At 41.8% G+C, this 19,329-nt stretch overlaps 2 protein-coding genes across 2 annotated transcripts; both read left to right on the top strand.

Moving 5' to 3' along the window:
- The first annotated feature begins 5,586 nt into the window (after positions 1–5,586).
- Positions 5,587–8,677, top strand: LOC140126129 (E3 ubiquitin/ISG15 ligase TRIM25-like). Its single transcript, XM_072145246.1, has one exon. The coding sequence runs from the start codon at positions 5,608–5,610 to the stop codon at positions 7,207–7,209; it is 1,602 nt and encodes a 533-aa protein (XP_072001347.1). The 5' UTR covers positions 5,587–5,607; the 3' UTR covers positions 7,210–8,677.
- A 6,382-nt stretch (positions 8,678–15,059) lies between these two features.
- LOC140126127 (E3 ubiquitin/ISG15 ligase TRIM25-like) lies at positions 15,060–17,245 on the top strand. The gene has a single exon (XM_072145244.1). The coding sequence runs from the start codon at positions 15,096–15,098 to the stop codon at positions 16,686–16,688; it is 1,593 nt and encodes a 530-aa protein (XP_072001345.1). The 5' UTR covers positions 15,060–15,095; the 3' UTR covers positions 16,689–17,245.
- The last annotated feature ends 2,084 nt before the right edge of the window (positions 17,246–19,329 follow it).

The raw sequence follows: 19,329 nt of genomic DNA, 5'->3' as shown, positions 1-19,329 counted from the left end.
TAGTTACAGACGGACCCCTCTGCCCACTGTGACCTCTGGTGAAGCTCTCTGGATGCTTTAAAATAGTCCCAGACTGCAATAATCAGCTTAAAATTGTCTGCAATGAAGCTTTATTGATAATTCTTGGTCCTATTACAGCAAAAAAATTGGAAACTCCAATTGTCACTGGGGCAAAAAAAAAAAATTGTCGGGAACTACAATGATAAAATATACAGTTTCGACTTACATACAAATTCAACTTAAGAACAAACCTACAGTCCCTATCTTGTATGTAACCCGGGGACTGCCTGTACTTATATCTGGCAGATTTATGCCTATACAAAAAAAACACCGGGAGTTATTTTTGCTTTGCTTTATTAATCGGCTTCCTGGTCTTTTCAATTAACGCACACTCATCGTCTAAGCGTTGTTATTTTTGAAAAACACAGCATCAGGAATCAGACATGGAACCTTTCTTCATCTCCCACATCAGATCTAAAGTTCTGGTTCTGCCGACACCGTTTCCTCCTACATGAAGGCCACAACCTCCACCTCCAACACCGCTCCTCTCCACCCGAGGCTCCTTATTCCGAACCCCAAAACACTAAGGCCCGTTCCACACTTGCGAATGTGATGAGATGAACTCGCATCACACTCGCAACGCATGCTGCCGGGAACGCACGGCCCGAACGCTGCACACCGGGAGTGAACTCAGCATGTTAGTTCGGGTTCATCGCATCACACTCGCAAGTGTGGAATGGGCCTAAAGGAATCAACATTCAGCTTCAAATAACGGTCTAGCACATGTTATCTGCTCTCTTGTGCGCTCAAAAGATATATGAATAAAATTGATTAGATTCTCAACTCAGTCCAAGTAAACCTTAAACGCCTTGACTCCCATTTACCGATCTGGCAAATTATGGCATTGTTTTACCCCTTACTGATATTTGACGTAATAGTACTGCATGGTGGGAGGTGCGTTCCTGCATTTTGCAGTACTATTACGTCATGCTTCTGGCACCGGCTCCTGAACGGAGCCAGTTTTAGAAGCAGCTCTGATCGTGGGCAATATCCCCTTACACGCCACACGCAGCGCTTACCGTGGCTTCTTCTTCCGGGAGCCTCTTCCGTCGGCTTCTTCTGGCAGAACCTGGCTGTTACACACTGAGCATACGCAGGTGTTGTTAACCCCTTAACGCCGAAGCCACTTTTACACCTTCCTGACACGGCCAATTTTTTCATATCTGCCCTGTGTCACTATAAGTGGTTATAACTTTGGAGCTTTAACAAATCCAAGTGATTTTGAAATTGTTTTCTCGTGACACTTTGTACTTCATGTTTGTTGAAAAATTTTGGTTGTATGTGTTGCGTCTACTTATGAGAAAATCAGATATTTGGTGAAAATTAGGAAAAATTCTCAATTTTCGAAATGTTCTACTTTTTCCACAAATAGTCATAACTAACATTTACCGAATGTCTACTTTATTTTTGTAGGAGGTTATGGGGCTTTGAACGTTAGGTGCGATTTTTCACATTTTCTTAAAAAACGCAAAATCCTGCTATTGAGGGACCTGCTCAATAAAACCCCATTAATTACCCCATTATAGAAACTACACCCCTCAACATATGTAAAACAACTTTTATGAAGTTTTTTAACCTTTTAATTGTTTTACAGGGTTTAAAATAAAATGGGATGCAATTTTGAAATTAAAATATTTTTCGCTAAATGAATGTGTTTTTCATAAAATGTACAAATTCTCAGTGGATAAAATACCAATACGCTCCACAAAGTTTGATACCCAATCCCTCCGGCGTATAACAATATATCGAAGGGCATCGAAGGGAAGCTGCGCCATTCATTTACATTGTCACTTTTTATTGGCTATACAATCTTTTTTTTTTTGGCAATTTGGCTTATTTTTTGAGACATGAGATGCACTTTACAAAAACTTGATGTTAGTGGGTCTGTAGATTATTGATGAGATTTTATTTACGTTTGAATGTTTGGAGGAAAAGAAAATTGTCATTTTTGGTTTCCTTTCTTCTTGTATTGTTTTGGGGTCGTACACCCTACACCAGTGATGGCCAACCTATGACACGCGTGTCAGCACTGACACACGTAGCCATTTTCAGTGACACACGGCTGCTGGAGAAAAATTGCTGTAGTGCAGTTGTCTGTTGTCTAGGTCCCATCGGGCGGTCGGTTGGCGATGTGGTCTGCAGCGAGCGGCTGCATCTCAGTCAGAGAGATCGCAGCTGCTGCTCCTGTCCTCCTGTCCTGCTCTGCGGAGGCCGCGCAATGACTCCAGAGTGGAGCGTGGAGACAGAGCAGCCCTAGCTCGCAAAGACGCAACCTATGCTGTGCCTGCGTGGGAACATCTACACAGGAGCTGAAGCGGCCTGAAGAGGAGTAACGGAGGATCGTGGCGTCGTTGGAGCCTGTGCCAGTTAGGTAAGTTAATTTATTGAGTTGAGCTCTGCTGGGCTGGGCTGTGATGTACACTCTTTGGGGGGCACTTCTCAGGACACAAATGTCCTTAAAACTAGCTGTTGCTGGACTGCCACAGGTTCGCCATCACTGGAAGAATTCCCCCTCACTTATCTTAGTTCATGGCACCCCACACAAGTTAAATAACAGCAAGACCAACAAAAGAAACCAACTGACAGATTAACAAAGAAGTCACTAAGCAGGTAAGTTAAATAACTATACGTATTTGTTATTTAAACTCTAAATATCACAAAATTAGGTTTTTTTTCTCAAGGTGACACACCACCCAAGTTATGCTCGGTTTTTTGATGAATTTTGACACACCAAGCTCAAAAGGTTGCCCATCACTGCCCTACACTATAGATACTATATTATCTTTATTCTATAGTTCACTATGATTACGGTGATACCTCATTTATATGTTTTTTTTAATATATTTTTACAATTTTACTGGAAAAAAAAATATAAAGAAAATCTCATTTGTTTTTGTGTCGCCATCTTTTGGGAGACATAACTTTAATATTTTTTGGTTGGCAGAGCTGCTTTAGGACTTATTTTTTACGTGTTGAGTTGTCCTTTTCAGTGGTACCCATTTTGCACACATAACTATTTTCGATCACTTTTTGAAACATTTTTGTGAAGGGATTTAATGAAAAATTTACACTTTTGGCAGGTTTTTTGGGTTTTGTGTTTTACCGCATTACCGAGTTATTGTACAGATTGTTACAGACGTGGCAATACCAAATATGTTGGGGGTTCTTAGTGCTTTTGTTGGTAGTTTTACTTTATTAGTTGTGTATAGGGAATGTTAGTGTTTAGGGGACTTTTACTTTATTTTATTAATTCTTTTTTTTTTAAGAAAACTTTATTAAGTGTTTTAAACTGTTTAAAAATATTTTAACAGGTTGGCTTGAACAAGATGATCGTGCAGCACTGGCAGATCCCGGGGCTGCCATCGGAGCAGTGGACACCCCCCCTCCCCCCCCCGAGAAACGTCGTGGGGGTGTCTGATTTACTTGACCCTTCAAGCATGACCGCGGCGTTTAAGGAGTTAACACCTTGACGTAATAGTACTGCAAAATGCTGGAATGCACCTCCTGCCATGCAGTACTAAGTCAAATGTCGGGAAGGGGTTAAACCAAGTCTTGCACCATCAGTAGCAGCTCCTATTCTAAAGGACTGAGAAGATATTTTTAATTCACCCAAACCCAACATAAAGCATTAAACGGGAAAATCGTAACAGAAGGAAAATCCTTGTGTAATAAAAAAGGACAAGAAACCACCAACACTGTATAGACCGGACATAGTACCGAATCACTCACCAACAGACCAGTACAAACCTGCTGATCTCTAGCCACCAGCTCAGTCACACTAAATACCACCAAAGAAATCTACAATAAAAAACACCCTAAAATACAGCCTTCAAAATAAATCCCTAGGTAGAATAAATATTATTTGCCTCAACAAGTCTATAGAAATGAACAGAAAACAAAGACCCTATTAGCTTAACGCAAAAAAATGAAATTGATGCATAAAATAACTGACTCTGAATCAACTCAGAATTAAACAACATATCCATAAACTTCATCAAATCATTAAACAATTGTAATTATGCCTAGGGAACTCAACCACATGTGTAGAATTGTGCCCAGAGGAATCCAATGGCCACAGGGTCTTCCGAGCACAGACCTCTCCGGAAACACCTGATCACTCTGTCTCCTCTGAGGCTGGGTATCCATTTGCTCCGCCACTCAGGCAAATAATGGACTATCCCGCCTGCTGCACCCTCAACATGGTCTCTCTCACTGCTGAAGATGCTTCCAGAACCCACCTCATGCTGGCTCCTCTCCTTGCCGCCCACTCCACCCCTCTCACTCCGGACCACCCCTGCAGCGAGTGCTCCAAATGAGACTCGCTAGAAGTTTTCTTTGTGGTCCACTCCTGCTGACTGGCCGCATTGCTCCTCCTTCTGCTGCTCTACATGGGCGAAGAGTAACTGCTCTGACTCCTCCTGATCCTCTTCGGTGACAGGAAGGACTCATTGTCGCTTCCAGCTCTTCAGTCTCCGGCTGAGACACCACCAAAGGTTCAAGCTTTGATGAATCCCCTTCCTCCAGGCATGTCTCGAGCCACTCTTTGCCGTTGGCCTCTTCCTCTCTTTGCCGCATCCTAGGGAACAGCTTTTCCATCTTCAGGTGCTCTCCAGATTAGATCTGCCTATAGATTGGCCAAAAGCATCGGTGAGCTTTTTATATAGGTGAGCTCCTTGGACCCCTGAGCAAACCAAACAGTGCTGACATAAACCTGCTCAAAAACACTTATTTCATTGCACCAGCTGCGGACCAATCCAAGTTGGGCTTACCTCAGACCCTCAGCAACCTAAAATAAAGAAAACAGGGTATGGTACAGAAAAGCAGACACAGAAAAGAGCAGGAAAAACAAATACAGTCAGTTCCAGGGTTATGTACAAGAAAGGTTCTTTAGGTTTGTTCTTAAGTTGAAATTGTATGTAAGTCAGAACTGTATATTTTATAATTGTAGCTCCAGAAAAAAATTTATTTGTCCCATTGACAATTGGATTTTCAATTTTTTTTTCTGTAATTGGACCAAGGATTATCAATAAAGTTTTATTACAGACACCTTGCAGTTGATCAGTGCAGCCTGGGACTAAATTAAAGCATCCAGAGAGCTTCATTAGAGCTCACATCTGGCAGAGAGGTCTGTCTGTAAGTCAAGTGTCCTTAATCCTGGGGCATTAACCCAATAAAAGCGAAAATTTATTGAATAATCCTGACAAAGAGGTCTGTGCCACCATGTGTCTCCTTCACGATTGTTCCATGGAGCCCCTAACATTCTTTGAATAATAAAATGTTTATACTTTGGTAATTTTTTAATAGACCCCTTAGAAAAAATCTAGTTTACACTAATTGTTCACTAATTTTGTTCTCCTGTGTATATCTTATTTGATTCCCTACCTATCTTTTAATAAGTAAATGATAAAGTAAAAAAACAACAACAATATCTAATATCTACATAATGAAAAGGTCCTTTAGGAGTTAAATGGGTGGGTGTGACTACAACTTTTCAGCTTGTCCTGCCCCAGACACATTTAGTTTCATTTCTTCCGCCTTCTATTGGTCATGGCGTCTGCTGATCTGAGAGAGGAGCTGCTCTGCTCCATCTGCTTATGTGTTTTTAAGGATCCTGTAACGCTGAGATGTGGACACAACTTCTGCCGGGTCTGTATTGATCAGCACCTGAATACACTGGCCGGGTCTGGAGGTTATTCCTGTCCTGAATGTAGAGAAGAGTTTCAGGAGAGGCCGGCACTGATGAGGAACATAAATCTCCATAACGTAGCAGAACGTTTCCTGGTTACTCAGCCAAACCATGAGGAGATCACCGGGATCTGCTGCACTTACTGTGTGGACTCTCCTGTACCTGCTGTGAGGTCCTGTCTGATGTGTGAGGCTTCTCTGTGTGATAAACACCTGAAAGTCCACAGCAAGTCACCAGAACATGTCTTATCTGATCCCAGCACTTCCCTGGAGAACCGGAAATGTTCTGTCCATAAGAAGATCCTGGAATATTACTGCACTGAGGATGCTACATGTATCTGTGTGTCCTGCAGTTTGGCCGGAGAACATCGGGGACACCAGGTGGAGATGCTGGATGAGGCCTCTGAGAAGAAAAAGAAGGAACTGAAAAATGTTCTCCAGAAACTGATCACAAAGAGAGAGGAGACTGAGGGAAGAGTCCAGAGTCTGGAGGAGCGCAGGAGAAAAGCTCAAGAAAAAGCATCTGGAGAAGCTGAGAGAGTCACTGCCCTGTTTATAGACATCAGGAGACGACTGGACGACCTGGAGAAGAGGGTCCTGAGTGACATCTCCAGGCAGGAGAAGGAAAAGTCCCTCTCACTGTCTGCTTCGATCCAGAAGCTGGAGATACAGAAGGACGAGCTGTCCAGGAAGATGAGGCACATTGAGGAGCTGTGTAACATGACTGATCCACTGACTGTGTTACAGGAACCAGACACAGGTGACTTGTGTGATCCTGAGGAGGGGGGAGGTGATGAGGACACAGGGGGACATGATAACCAGCGCCATGATGTAGATGGTCTGGATGTGACTGTGATCTCAGACACATTACACACATTATGTGACATAATATCAGGTATAAGGAGCGGGATCTATGTGGAGGGTCCTGGAGACATATTACTGGATGTAAACACGGCTAATAATGATATCCAAATATCTGACGACCTGAAAACTGCAACCAGGACACAAGAGAAGAAGAATCGTCCAGAAACAGCAGAGAGATTCCAGGATTACGCTCAGGTGATGAGCCGCCGGAGATTTACCTCAGGACGACATTACTGGGATGTGGAGAGCTCTAGATCAGGGAGGTGGAGGGTCGGGATGTGTTATCCCAGTATAGACAGGAGGGGGCGCCAGTCATACATTGGAGATAATAACAAGTCCTGGTGTTTGCAGAGGTGTGATAATAAGTTTTTAGTCATACATGGCAGGAAAGTGATCCAGATACCTGACAATATCTCCAGTGATAGATTCCGGATCTGTCTGGATTATGAGGCGGGGGAGTTGTCCTTCTATGAGCTGTGTGACCCCATCAGACACTTACACACCTTCACCACCACCTTCGCCGAGCCCCTTCATGCTGTATTATGTGTTTTTTACCCATTGGTTGGATTCAGAAGTACCTGGTTAAGAATATGTAGCTAAGAAATAACACAAAGGGAATACTGACTTCACAGGAATCTATGGGGGACATTTATCATGTAATGAAGGTCCTGCACCTCTGGCAGCACCAAAATACATCAGGAGGTTCCAGCCTCCTAATGCCGGGGGACACTTCTACCCCATGCCCCTTATGGGGAAGAATTGCTCCTTAACCTGTGAATTTACCTCATGAACTTTTCGCCACAGCAGCTAACTCCACTGTCGGCCATGTTTGCTTCACACCGCTCCATGCCAACTTAGCATGGAGATGATGTGAAAAGGGAAATAATGGCAATTACCGGCGGTTTGCTAGTACTTGCAATTATTTCTGGACTTGTATGGCAAAAAAAAAAAAAGGCAAACGTGCCCTAATTAATCTTCCCTGTGTATTTCTTAGTCTACATACAAACAACGAGTGCAGTTATATAATGCATAAACAAGGGTCCTCTGGAGTGATGTTTGCGTTCCGTGTTTCATCGGCGGGTGAGCTCCACATGCCCTTGACGGTAGAATAAAATACTACTCAGGCCGCAAACACAGACAGGAATAGGACCTACTCTGATCTTTTGCGCCTTGGCTACATGGATTGAATCCATAGCCATGAGCTTGAGCCCATAAAAGAATAAAGATTCCGAAATTTCTGGTCATCTGTATAACGTTTCTCTGGGATTATTGATACTATTACTTTTCCTGTACAACTTTACTTACTGTCATCAGGATTTCACATGTTCACCTAATGACAGGTTTCCATAGGGTTTTTAATAATATATTTAATGATATAATGAAGACTCAGGGACTAGCAGTTTTCCGGTAATCAGTAATGCTAATTACAAATGTATGGGAATTAGTATGCTAATGAGTAGGCTATGGGAACTGCTGTGAAAATGTGAAATCCTGATGACAGGTTCCCTTTCAAGATTTTTCTTCTCTGGACTCTCTAGTTAATCCGTAGTGATGGCAGAACCTTATGGACATATGGATGTACAGCACCCATATTGCTTCTATCGCTGCATCTAATCAATTACCTTATGTAGCACCCATATTATGAGGTAGGGTTGTAACTACAACTGTAGTAAGACTACAGCGATTGCACAGAACTTGCACACCCCTGAGTGGGTTATATGAGTGGAGCTCAGCTTTCCTGGAAGTCCCATAGAAAGTGCTGATGGCGTACGAGCACCAGGGCCTCACCCACCTTGACCAACAGCGATATGACTCTTACATCAACATTATTAATTACTTGACATTATCCCGACTGTATTATAATATGCCATCAGAAGATCGTTTGGAAGAGATAAACATTTTACCTCAGGATATATGAGTTGTAAGGTTATTACATGTATGGAATAGAGGTGATCGTCTGTCCGATGTGTCTATTGTGGTGGATTCTTTTCTTCTTTATAACTCATTTGTGAATACTTTATAAAATTGTAGAACTTTCCATCATACAGGACAATCAATAAAATGTATACGTTGAATGTAAAAAGAAAAAGATTATAGTACTGAGTCCTTTTGATGATTCCTGTGATATTTTTGCTTCTTTACACTTTTGGTAATATTATGATCTACTGTGAACAATAACCAGACATTTTATGTGTATTCTAACAGCTTTGACATGAAATCTCTTGTGAATATGTATGTGTATATGGCTGGTGTGGCTTTTTACTTTCGGCTTCAAGGTTGGCCCGATGTCACAAAGAGTTTCATGGTTAGGCAAATCCTGAAGGGTTGGAAGCGTAAAGGTACCTCGTTTGAGTTGCGCCACCCTATCTCTTTAAAGAGTAACATCATTTCAAAAAACTTTTGATATGTTGTAGGGCAGGCAATTTTAAGCCCTTTTGCAATTGAATTAGTTACCCAAATCTTGCTCCTTCCTCTTGTATTCTGCAGCTTTCCCCCTGTTGTTAGTGACTCCTCAGATAGCTGTTGCCAGGCACATTCCGTCTTCACTGAGCTGCTAACTAATGGAGTGACCAAACACCTACAATCTTATCTCTCCCTCAGCTTTCCCTACACTTGTATATAAACAAATAATCCACATAAACACAAGATGCAGCTTGTCCCCCCTCACCCGTCACCTCACACTCTACAGCAGGAAATGGCAGGAGAGACTCTCCAAGTGTTCTAGCTGTCCCCTCATGTGCTGTGCTGAAGGGATAGGATATACATAGACCTGACCTGCTACAATAATGTGTGTGCCTATTTTCTGCTCTAGGTTCCAGTTTTCAACCTCGTTCACGCCCTTTGGTTTAGATCCTTAGCCGCTCCTACTTTTTATGGGCGGCTCAACGGGCATGGTGCTGAGTTTTTTTTTTTGGTGAGGCATCATGGGTTTGTTGTCCCAAGTCCTCCCTGAGGTGATGGAGATTATTCGCATTGCTTCAGGACCTGTCTTCCTGGTTAAACATGCGGGGGGTTATGACCTGGGTTTCCTCAGGGTTGCCGAATTGCTGACAATGATGCGCTCAGATTTGGACCGTTTGTCCGGCTTTTTTCCAGAGGTTATCTTGGTGTGGTTGGAGATTGTTCCAAAGCTTGTGTCGCAAGGTGCCAGGGATGCGGGTGCTTTAGTTCAGGTGCGTCACACTATTAATACCCGTATGGCCTGGTTTATTAGATCCATGACGGATGTAGTCGGGCGCCACATGGAATTAGAGGGCAACAACAGCGCCCTTATGAGCTCAGATGGGATTAACGAAATTGGTCTTGATATATTCCTGTCTGGATTACAGGATGGTTTAGAGCAAGCACTCTTCCAGTTGGGTGGTGGTCGGAGCTCCGTGTAGGGTGTAGTGGCAGAATATTTATATATATTTTTTATATATATATATAGTTTTATAAAGGGGATTGTGGTTCGTTAAGGGCTTTTTTTAAGTGCCAATTATGGCTTATATAGTTTTATGCTACTTCCTATCACCAGTCTGCCGGCCCACTTATGGAAATCCCGTCCCCATCATGCGCTGGCGTAGTTTTGCGCATAAACCATGTGCCTTCATGCCCCCCTTCTACGTCTCCTTTGTGTGGAGATGTTGTGAAGTAGAAAATAATCTGAATTAGAGTATTCGTGCGTGGCAGGCCAGATAAATGTCCACCTAAGATTCCATAACTACATCCCATCCAGTTACTGTGGTTATTTCTTAGTTTAAGACTCCATTCACATGACCAAATTGGGGCCGGTGATGCAGCCACACATTTTGCGACTGCATCACGGCCCCATAGTGGTCTATGGCACCCGGTAACGTTTTGGTGAGCACACTGTCCCACATATATCAAAACTAGTTTAAACTGCACTATGTATAGTTTGCCTGTAGAGGGTGCAGTGTGCGCCCATTGTAATTTATACAACACAATCATCAGGCTTTCCTGCCCATATGTACTTAGTGATCAAATAGGTGAATGTCTTTAGGTTTTGCCAATTCCAATTTGCCAAGGCGGCCCTGCCTCTCCGTGGGAGAAATGTCCATACTGTTTTTAGATTCCGGTACAGAACAGTTTGCCCGCGGAGGGCAGGAACCTCCTACATGATGCATAACTTTAATACTTAGGGTCCTGCTACCGGGAAGTCATCAGTCCATAAAATTAATAAAAAATTCCATTGAAAAACGCTTATATATGTTAGTTTTTCCGATCTGATCCATCTATTAGTTTTTCTACCAGCAGCAGCCAAGTGCTGGTGATTATGTATTGTCATTAAGGCTGTGTTCACATTGGCACTTTTGGAACTTTTGAGGACCTTCAAAGGTTCTGAAATGGCTCTTTTGTACTGAGAGCAGGAACAGATGTAAAAGAATTTCATAGGGTGGTTTGGGTGGCCATGGATTCCCTAGAAGACTTGGGCCCCGGGCTACCGCCAAAGCCACCTATTTTATAATCCACTACTGTATATAAGTGTCTGATCACTTGGGATATGACTGGTGAGAACCGCAGCGATTACGAGAACCTGCACACCCCTGAATGTGCCATATAATTTACTTGACCAATGATCTACTCACTTCTATTGGACTTCAGTAGAAACTATTTGGAGCAGAGGGGCTTCACTCACATGGGACACTTGGATTGACTTGTAGGCCGCAGATGTATTTTTTTCTTTATACCACCAGCGATCATTAATGACTTGACACTATCCTGATTGGATAATAACATTTGTTCAGAAGATCGCTTGGAAGAGGTGAACATTTTACCTCAGGATATATGAAATGTAAGATTATTACATGTATGGAATAGAGGTGATGGTCTATCCTTTGTGTATAGTGGCTCAGATTTACTAAAGCCCCTGTGCCAGTTTTCTGTCTGGTGTATATGTATATATACAGTATATATATATATATATATATATATATATATATATATATATATAACTATCGATGTCTCCTGGGCATTGCCCGGGATAGTAGATAACTGCTCTTAGCTATAACAAAATAGACATAAAAAATATTTTACCTGTCACTGACTGTCAGTCCCTGTCACAGCCTGTCTGTCTGTCTATCCCTGTCACAGCCTGTCTCAGTTCCTGTCACAGCCTGTCTGTCAGACTCTGTCACTGACTGTCTGTCTGTCTCCATCTTACCTCACACATAAGTGTCTTATACTCATTGCCTGTAGTAACCAATCACAGCTCAGAACTCATATTAATGACCTGTGGCCGAACAGCAACCAATCACGACTCAGCTTACAACTGCCACAGTAGCAGCAGGAGACAATGGCTCCTGTATATGGTGGGTAATAAGTGTATTTTGGAAAGTTCAGAGTGAAAATTTTGGCTCAGAATTGAGTCTATGACGTTTCCTGAGTCACAGAGAGCGGCTGTGCAAAATGTGGTGACTGCAAACGCGACGGTATAGATTCCTTTAGCGACATACATACATTTGTACATATACTCAGTTTTATATATATATATATATATATATGTCTGTGTAGAAATGTGTGTGAATATAACTCACATGTGTGAGTATACAAATATGTATATTTTTAAGTGGAAGGGTTATAAAGGATCCATACGTTTTTTTATTTTTAAGCATTCAGAAGTCTGCTATGGGGCCCTGTCTCTCCTAGTTATGCCCCTGACTGGGAATATGCACTATAGTGCCCCTCTGCTTGGGAAAAATCCATTGGCCCATGCAAGGGTCTTGCAGGAGGTACAGGTGGGAAGTCCATACAAACGCCACTGCCCGATGGCCACAAAAACCTCTATAGAGTCATTAGGGGGAGTAAAATCAACTATAAGTATCCATATAGCACATTGAAAGCGCATTATCCACTTCTTTTTCTTGGATATATGGGACAAGACATTGGGGCTCATTTACTAAGGGCTTTGTGCCGCACTTTTGTTGGACTGTACACGTTCTTCTAGGCTTGCATAGGTATTTAAGATGTGTCTGCGCTACTATTGTGTCTGCGCAACACTTTTGTGGCACAGCTGCGCTGGCTTCCATGTGGCACAAATTAGGGGACGTGCCGTCGGTCGGTCCGACCGTGTTCTTAGTGTATTTGTGTAATAAGATTATGCTAATGCACTTGTAGTGAACTGTCCGACTTTGTAAGTATATGTGCCCCATTGTGTACACGCTTCCAGATCGCCTCGTTTCTTTGACGCATAATATACTTGGTGACCTCATCATCAACATTTTGTAAAGATCCAGAAGTTTAAGCAAATGATGATCCTCCTCTGCATGGTCTGGTAGTAGCCCTGACAGACCCCTCTACATCTGGTGTGGTTGTGGCCTGAGTGACAGAGACAACAGCAGCACCACAGGTATCTTCTTCCAAGTTCTCACCAGAATTCTGGGAAGCTGCCATGGCTCCAGCTGCTGAAAATGGGCCAGCAATTTCAATAGCTTCTTCTTCCTCCTGATATTCATCCATTAGTTCCAGAATACTTAAATCGGTCCATTTTTAACCCCTTAAACACGTGTGACATTGCCTGGCAATGTTTGGAGAGGGCTCACGGGCTGAGCCCTCTCCATACCCAGAGGATGTTTGCTGCATATTACAGCAAACACCCACTGGTAACGCGCTAGCACGGTAACACCCAATCACCCGGGTAACACTTGATCGCGGGTGTTAGCACTGCCTTCTGGTGAAGATCGTCGCTCCCCATGACGTCATCCGGGAGTGGTGATCTGGTCACATGACATCCTTGGATCATACGAAGACCCATGGCTGTCTAAATTTAACCCTTTCATTGAAATGTGCTATTTGCACATTGCAATGAATGAGGAGGAAAATCCCCATATACTGCTATACTGTAGTATGGCAGGGCATGGTAGTATTAATCAGACAACCTAGGGTTAAAGTCTGAAAAACTGTAGCACAGCGTCCCAGGATGTCAGATCTTTCAAAATATAATAACCATTATTCCCACCCCAACTGAAAATAGAGCTCAAATGCCACTCTTTTTCCATTTTGAAAAATATACAAAATTCAATAAAAGGTGATGAAAAGGCCGTATAGTCCTTAAATTGGTAGTATTGAAAACATCATCAAAAGTTGCAAAAATGACACCCCGTACAGCTCCGTACACTGAAGTATGAAAAAGTTTTTAGCGCCAGAATAATTTTTGTTTTGTATAGGAGGTTTTAATTTTTGTAAATGTATGAATACATTATAAAACCTATACAAATTTTGTATCCCCGTGATGGCACCGACCCAAAGAATAAAGTAGACCTGTAATTTAGGGCGCACAGTGAAAACCGTAAAATCCAAACCCACAAGAAAATGGCGCAAATGCATTTTTCTCACCATTTTAACTGCAATGGGAATTTTTTTCCCGCTTCCCAGTACACGGCATGGAATATTCAATACCATCACTAGGAAGTGCAATTTGTTATGCAGAAAACAAGCCCTCACACAGCTCTGTACATGGAAAAATAAAAAAGTTATAGATTATTGAAGGTGCAGAGTAAAAAATGGAAAATGCAAAAACAAAAAGGGCGTCGGCGGCAAGTCTGTAGTGTTCTCATCCATAATGTAAAACTTTGATGTAAAACAATCTTGAAACCTCTTGAACTATTTTACCGCAGTAAAGAGTAAAAAAATAAAAACGGAACAAAAGGTGATCAAAAAGTTGTACAGTGAAAAGATGACACCTCTCACAGCTCTGTACGCCAAAGTGTGAAAAAGTTATTAGCATCAGAATATGTCGAAACAAAGATTTTTTTGTGCAAAAGGCTTTATTTAAAAAAAAAATGGTAAGAAAAAGTATATAAATTTGGTATTATTAGTTTTTATTTAGCATGCACAAAGAAAGCAGTAAAAGCAGGGCCCAAATGGCGCAAATGCGTTTTTTTGTCAATTTCACTGTATTTGGAATTTTTTCCCTCTTCCCAGTACACGACAAGGAATATTCAATACCACAACTAGGAAGTGCAGTACAAAAAAATAAGGGCTCTATACACAGATGAATAAAAAAGTTACGGATATTTACTAGAGGGCAGAAAAACATGAAAACACAAAAACGAAAAAGAGCGAGGGCAATGGTTTTAGGTTAGTTCATTACTATCATCATACTAGAAAACACCATACTAGTCAGATTGTTAACTTGCAATGGGCACAGATCTCGGTGCTTGTCAGTGGCTTCTCTATATCTAGTCACAGCTGCTGCCACGAGTCACTGCCGTTCCTACAAAAGCTTCAGTCAGCGCATTGAAAAGGGGGTTAGTGATTGTAACCCCCACAGTACACGTACCCGTTTAAGGTCTGTGGATAATGTTCACTCCTTTTTTTTAATTAGATGATTCTGGTGAACCATGTGTTTTCCCATGTAATTATGCAAACCAGTGATGAAAAAAATATGTAAAGGTAATTAAATGGTTAAATGAATGGGTGTGACTACAACTTTTTAGCTTGTCCTGCCTCAGATACATTTTAATTTCTTCCGCCTTCTATCAGTCATGGCGTCTGCTGATCTGAGAGAGGAGCTGCTCTGCTCTGTCTGTTTATGTGTTTTTAAGGATCCTGTAACGCTGAGATGTGGACACAACTTCTGCCGGGTCTGTATTGATCAGCACCTGAATACACAGGACGGGTCTGGAGGTTATTCCTGTCCTGAATGTAGAGAAGAGTTTCCGGAGAAGCCACCACTGATGAGGAACATAAATCTTCATAATGTATCAGAACGATTCTTGCTTACTCAGCCAAACCATGAGGAGATCACTGGGATCTGCTGCACTTACTGTGTGGACTCTCCTGTACCTGCTGTGAGGTCCTGTCTACATTGTGAAGCTTCTCTGTGTGATAAACACATAAAAGTTCACATCAGGTCACCAGAACACGTGTTTTGTGATCCCAGCACTTCCCTGGAGAACAGAAGATGTTCTGTCCATAAGAAGATCTTAAAGTATTATTGCACTGTGGATGCGACTTGTATTTGTGTGTCCTGTGGTATAACTAGAGAACATAATGGACATAGAATGGAGTTAATGGAGGAGGCTTCTAAACAGAAGAAGGAGAAGTTAAGAAATGTTCTTCAGAAACTAATCACAAAGAGAGAGGAGACTGAGGAAAGAGTCCAAAGTCTGAAGGAGAGAAGGAGAAATGCTCAGGAAAAAACTTCTGGAGACGTCGAGAGAGTCACTGCCCTGTTTATAGACATCAGGAGACGACTGGAGGACCTGGAGAAGAGGATCCTGAGTGAGATCTCCAGCCAGGAGAAGGAAGAATCTCTCTCACTATCTGCTCTGATCCAGAAGCTGGAGATACAGAAGGACGAGCTGTCCAGGAAGATGAGGCACATTGAGGAGCTGTGTAACATGACTGATCCACTGACTGTGTTACAGGAACCAGACACAGGTGACTTGTGTGATCCTGAGGAGGGGGGAGGTGATGAGGACACAGGGGGACATGATAACCAGCGCCATGATGTAGATGGTCTGGATGTGACTGTGATTTTAGACACAGTATGTGACATAATATCAGGTATAAGGAGCGGGATCTATGTGGAGGGTCCTGGAGACATATTACTTGATGTAAACACGGCTCATAATAATCTCCATATATCAGACGACCTGAAAACTGCAACCTGCACACAAAATAACCAGAATCGTCCAAAAACAGCAGAGAGATTCCAGGATTTTCCTCAGGTGATGAGCAGCCGGAGATTTACCTCAGGACGACATTACTGGGATGTGGAGAGCAGTAAAATAGTGGATTGGAGGGTCGGGATGTGTTATCACAGTATAGACAGAAGGGGAGATCAGTCATATATTGGAAATAATAAGAAGTCCTGGTGTTTGCAGAGGTATAATAATAAGTACTCAGTGATACATGACAGTGAAGGGTTCAGGTTACCTCACAATATCTCCAGCGATAGAGTCCGGATCTGTCTGGATTATGAGGCGGGGGAGTTGTCCTTCTATGAGCTGTGTGACCCCATCAGACACTTACACACCTTCACCACCACCTTCACCGAGCCCCTTCATGCTGTGTTATATGTTTTTAACCTATTGTTTGTATGTGGAAGTAATTGGCTAAGAATCTGTAGCTAAGAAATAGCATTTACAAAGAGAATAGTGACTTCAGAGGAATCCATGTTTTTACTATGTGAAAGTTTCTTTGGGTTTATTGGTGGTATTATTTTTACTGAACAACTTGACTTTCCTCCCCGGCTTTCCTCTATATCATAATAATGTAGGCAGAACTTGTAAAGATTTCTCTTTTCCGGACTCCCCAGTCAATCCCTAGTGATGCAGAGGCCTAAACAACATATGGATGTCATTGTATAGCACCCGTACTGCCTCAATCGCTGCATCTAATAGATAACACCATGTGACACCCATATTCTGAGGCCAGGTTATAACTACAACTGTAGCAGGCATAGCGTCTGCTATGGGGCAAAAGGTGTGAGGGAGCCCTTATAGCCCGGACTAGTACAGATCATGGGGTTCATATACAAATAAAACAGACCCAGACATTACATAGAATTAACATAATCAAATGAAACAATAGGAATGAGGGGCCTTCTCACAGGAGCTTAACCCCTAGGCGCACCAGGACGTTATAGTACGTCCCCGGGGCTAGATGCTTAGCGCACGGGGACGTTCTATAACGTCCTGCTTCTGGCACCGGCTCACGAACGGAGCCGGTACCAGAAGCAGCGGCTGTCAGCTGTCTAGTACAGCTGACAGCCTGCGCTAACACCCGCGATCGGAGCCGGCTCCGATCGCGGGTGTTAACCCCTTACACGCCGCGGTCAAACATGACCGCGGCGTGTAAGGGTGTAAGCGCTGTGGATCGGATCCCCCGTGCCGCTTACCGGGGGATCCGATCCTCTGCCGGGCAGCTCCGAGGACTGGCATGTGCCCCGGAGCTGCCCGGTCTCCATGGCAGCCAGACCCCTTCCGGGTCTGGCTGTAAACTGTCTGAGCATGCGCAAGCTTGCTCAGACAGTTTACACTGCTCTACAATAAAATAGTATTGTAGAGCAGTGTATTGAACTTAAACCAGTGATCAGAGCATCACTGGTTTAAGTTCAAGTATGTATAATTAAAAATATGCAAAAACAGTTAACACTACACATTATAATAAATAAAAAATTAATACATAAAAATATAAGCCCCTAAAATGTCACTTTCCCATAAAAAAACTTAATAAAGTATAAAAAACATAAAAACACAAAAAAAACCCGCATATTTGGTATTGCCGCGTCCGTAACAATCTGCATAATAAAACAGAATTGTTACTGGACCCGCACGGTAAACGCCGGAGGAAAAAAACGCAAAAAACGTTCCGAAAAAAGATAATTTTTAATTAATACCCTATAAAAAATGCTCTAAAAAGTGATTTAAAAAATGTTATGCACTCCAAAATAAGCCCACTAAAAAGAACAACTGTTCTCGCAAAAAATAAGCCCCTAACAAGATTTGTCTGCCAAAAAATAAAAAAGTTATGCATATAAAAAGATGGTGATGCTAAAATGAATAAGATTTTCTCCAAATTAGTTTTTATTCAGTACAATTGAATAAAATACACAAAACCCCCACATATTTGGTATCCCTGCGTCCGTAACAATCTGTATAATAAAACAGAATCGTTATTAGATCCGCAAAGTGAACCCCGTAAAAAACAACCTAAAAAAACTCTCTCTGATAAAGATGATTTTTTATTAATGCCCTTTAAAAATGCTCTAAAAAAGTGATTTTAAAAAGTTACGCAATCTAAAATAAGACCACTAAAAAGAGCTATCATTCTTGCAAAAAATAAGCCCTTAAACAGATTTTTGAGGTGAAAAATAAAAAAGTTATGCATATGTAAGTCGGTGATGCTAAAATTAACAACAATTTTGCCAAATTACTTTTTATTCAGTAAAAATGGGAAAAAATAAAAAAATATATATAAATGAAGTATTTTCATAAATGTGGCGACCCATAGAATAAAAATAATATACTATTTTCATGGTATGGTTAACGGCCAAAAAAAAAAACACATAAAAATTTTCCTAAAAATTGATGATTTTCATTTCCTCCACCAACAAAGAGTTAATTAAATCTCACCAATTAGCTATAGATGCCCCAAAATTATGTATTAGAAAAGTGCATCTCATGTGGCAAAAGAAATAAGCCCCTATAGGTCCTCATTAAAAAAAAGAAAAAAATTATAGCCTGTACAATGTGACAGCAAATCTGCTCCGGATGGCGCCTCCTTCCCTTCTATGCCCGGCCGTGCGCCCATACAGCAGGTTACCACCACATGTAGGGTATCGGTGTACTCGGGAGAAATTGCGTATCAAACTTTGTGGAGCCTTTTTTCATTTTATCCATTACAAATGTTTAATTTTCCACCCAAAATGAGTGTATTGTGAAAAAATCTTACAATTTGCAGACTCCACCTCCATTTTGTTTTAACCCCTATAAAACACGTAAAGGGTTAACAAACTTCTTAAAAGTGGTTTTTCATACGTTGAGGGGTGTAGTTTCCACAATGGGGTAATTTACGAGTCTCGCTATTATTTAGGCCTCTCAGTGTCAATTAGAAACTGTGCAGGTCCATCTAAATACAGGTTTTGGCGATTTTACAAAAAATGTGAAAAATGGCTCCCAAATTCTGAGCTTCATAACATTCTAGTAAAATATGTGGAATCTGAAAAAACCATGCCAACATAAAGCAGACATTTGGGAAATGTAAGTTATG

Source organism: Engystomops pustulosus, chromosome 4, assembly GCF_040894005.1.
Source record: "Engystomops pustulosus chromosome 4, aEngPut4.maternal, whole genome shotgun sequence".
Taxonomy (NCBI): domain Eukaryota; kingdom Metazoa; phylum Chordata; class Amphibia; order Anura; family Leptodactylidae; genus Engystomops; species Engystomops pustulosus.
This window is presented reverse-complemented; position numbering and strand designations above follow the sequence as displayed.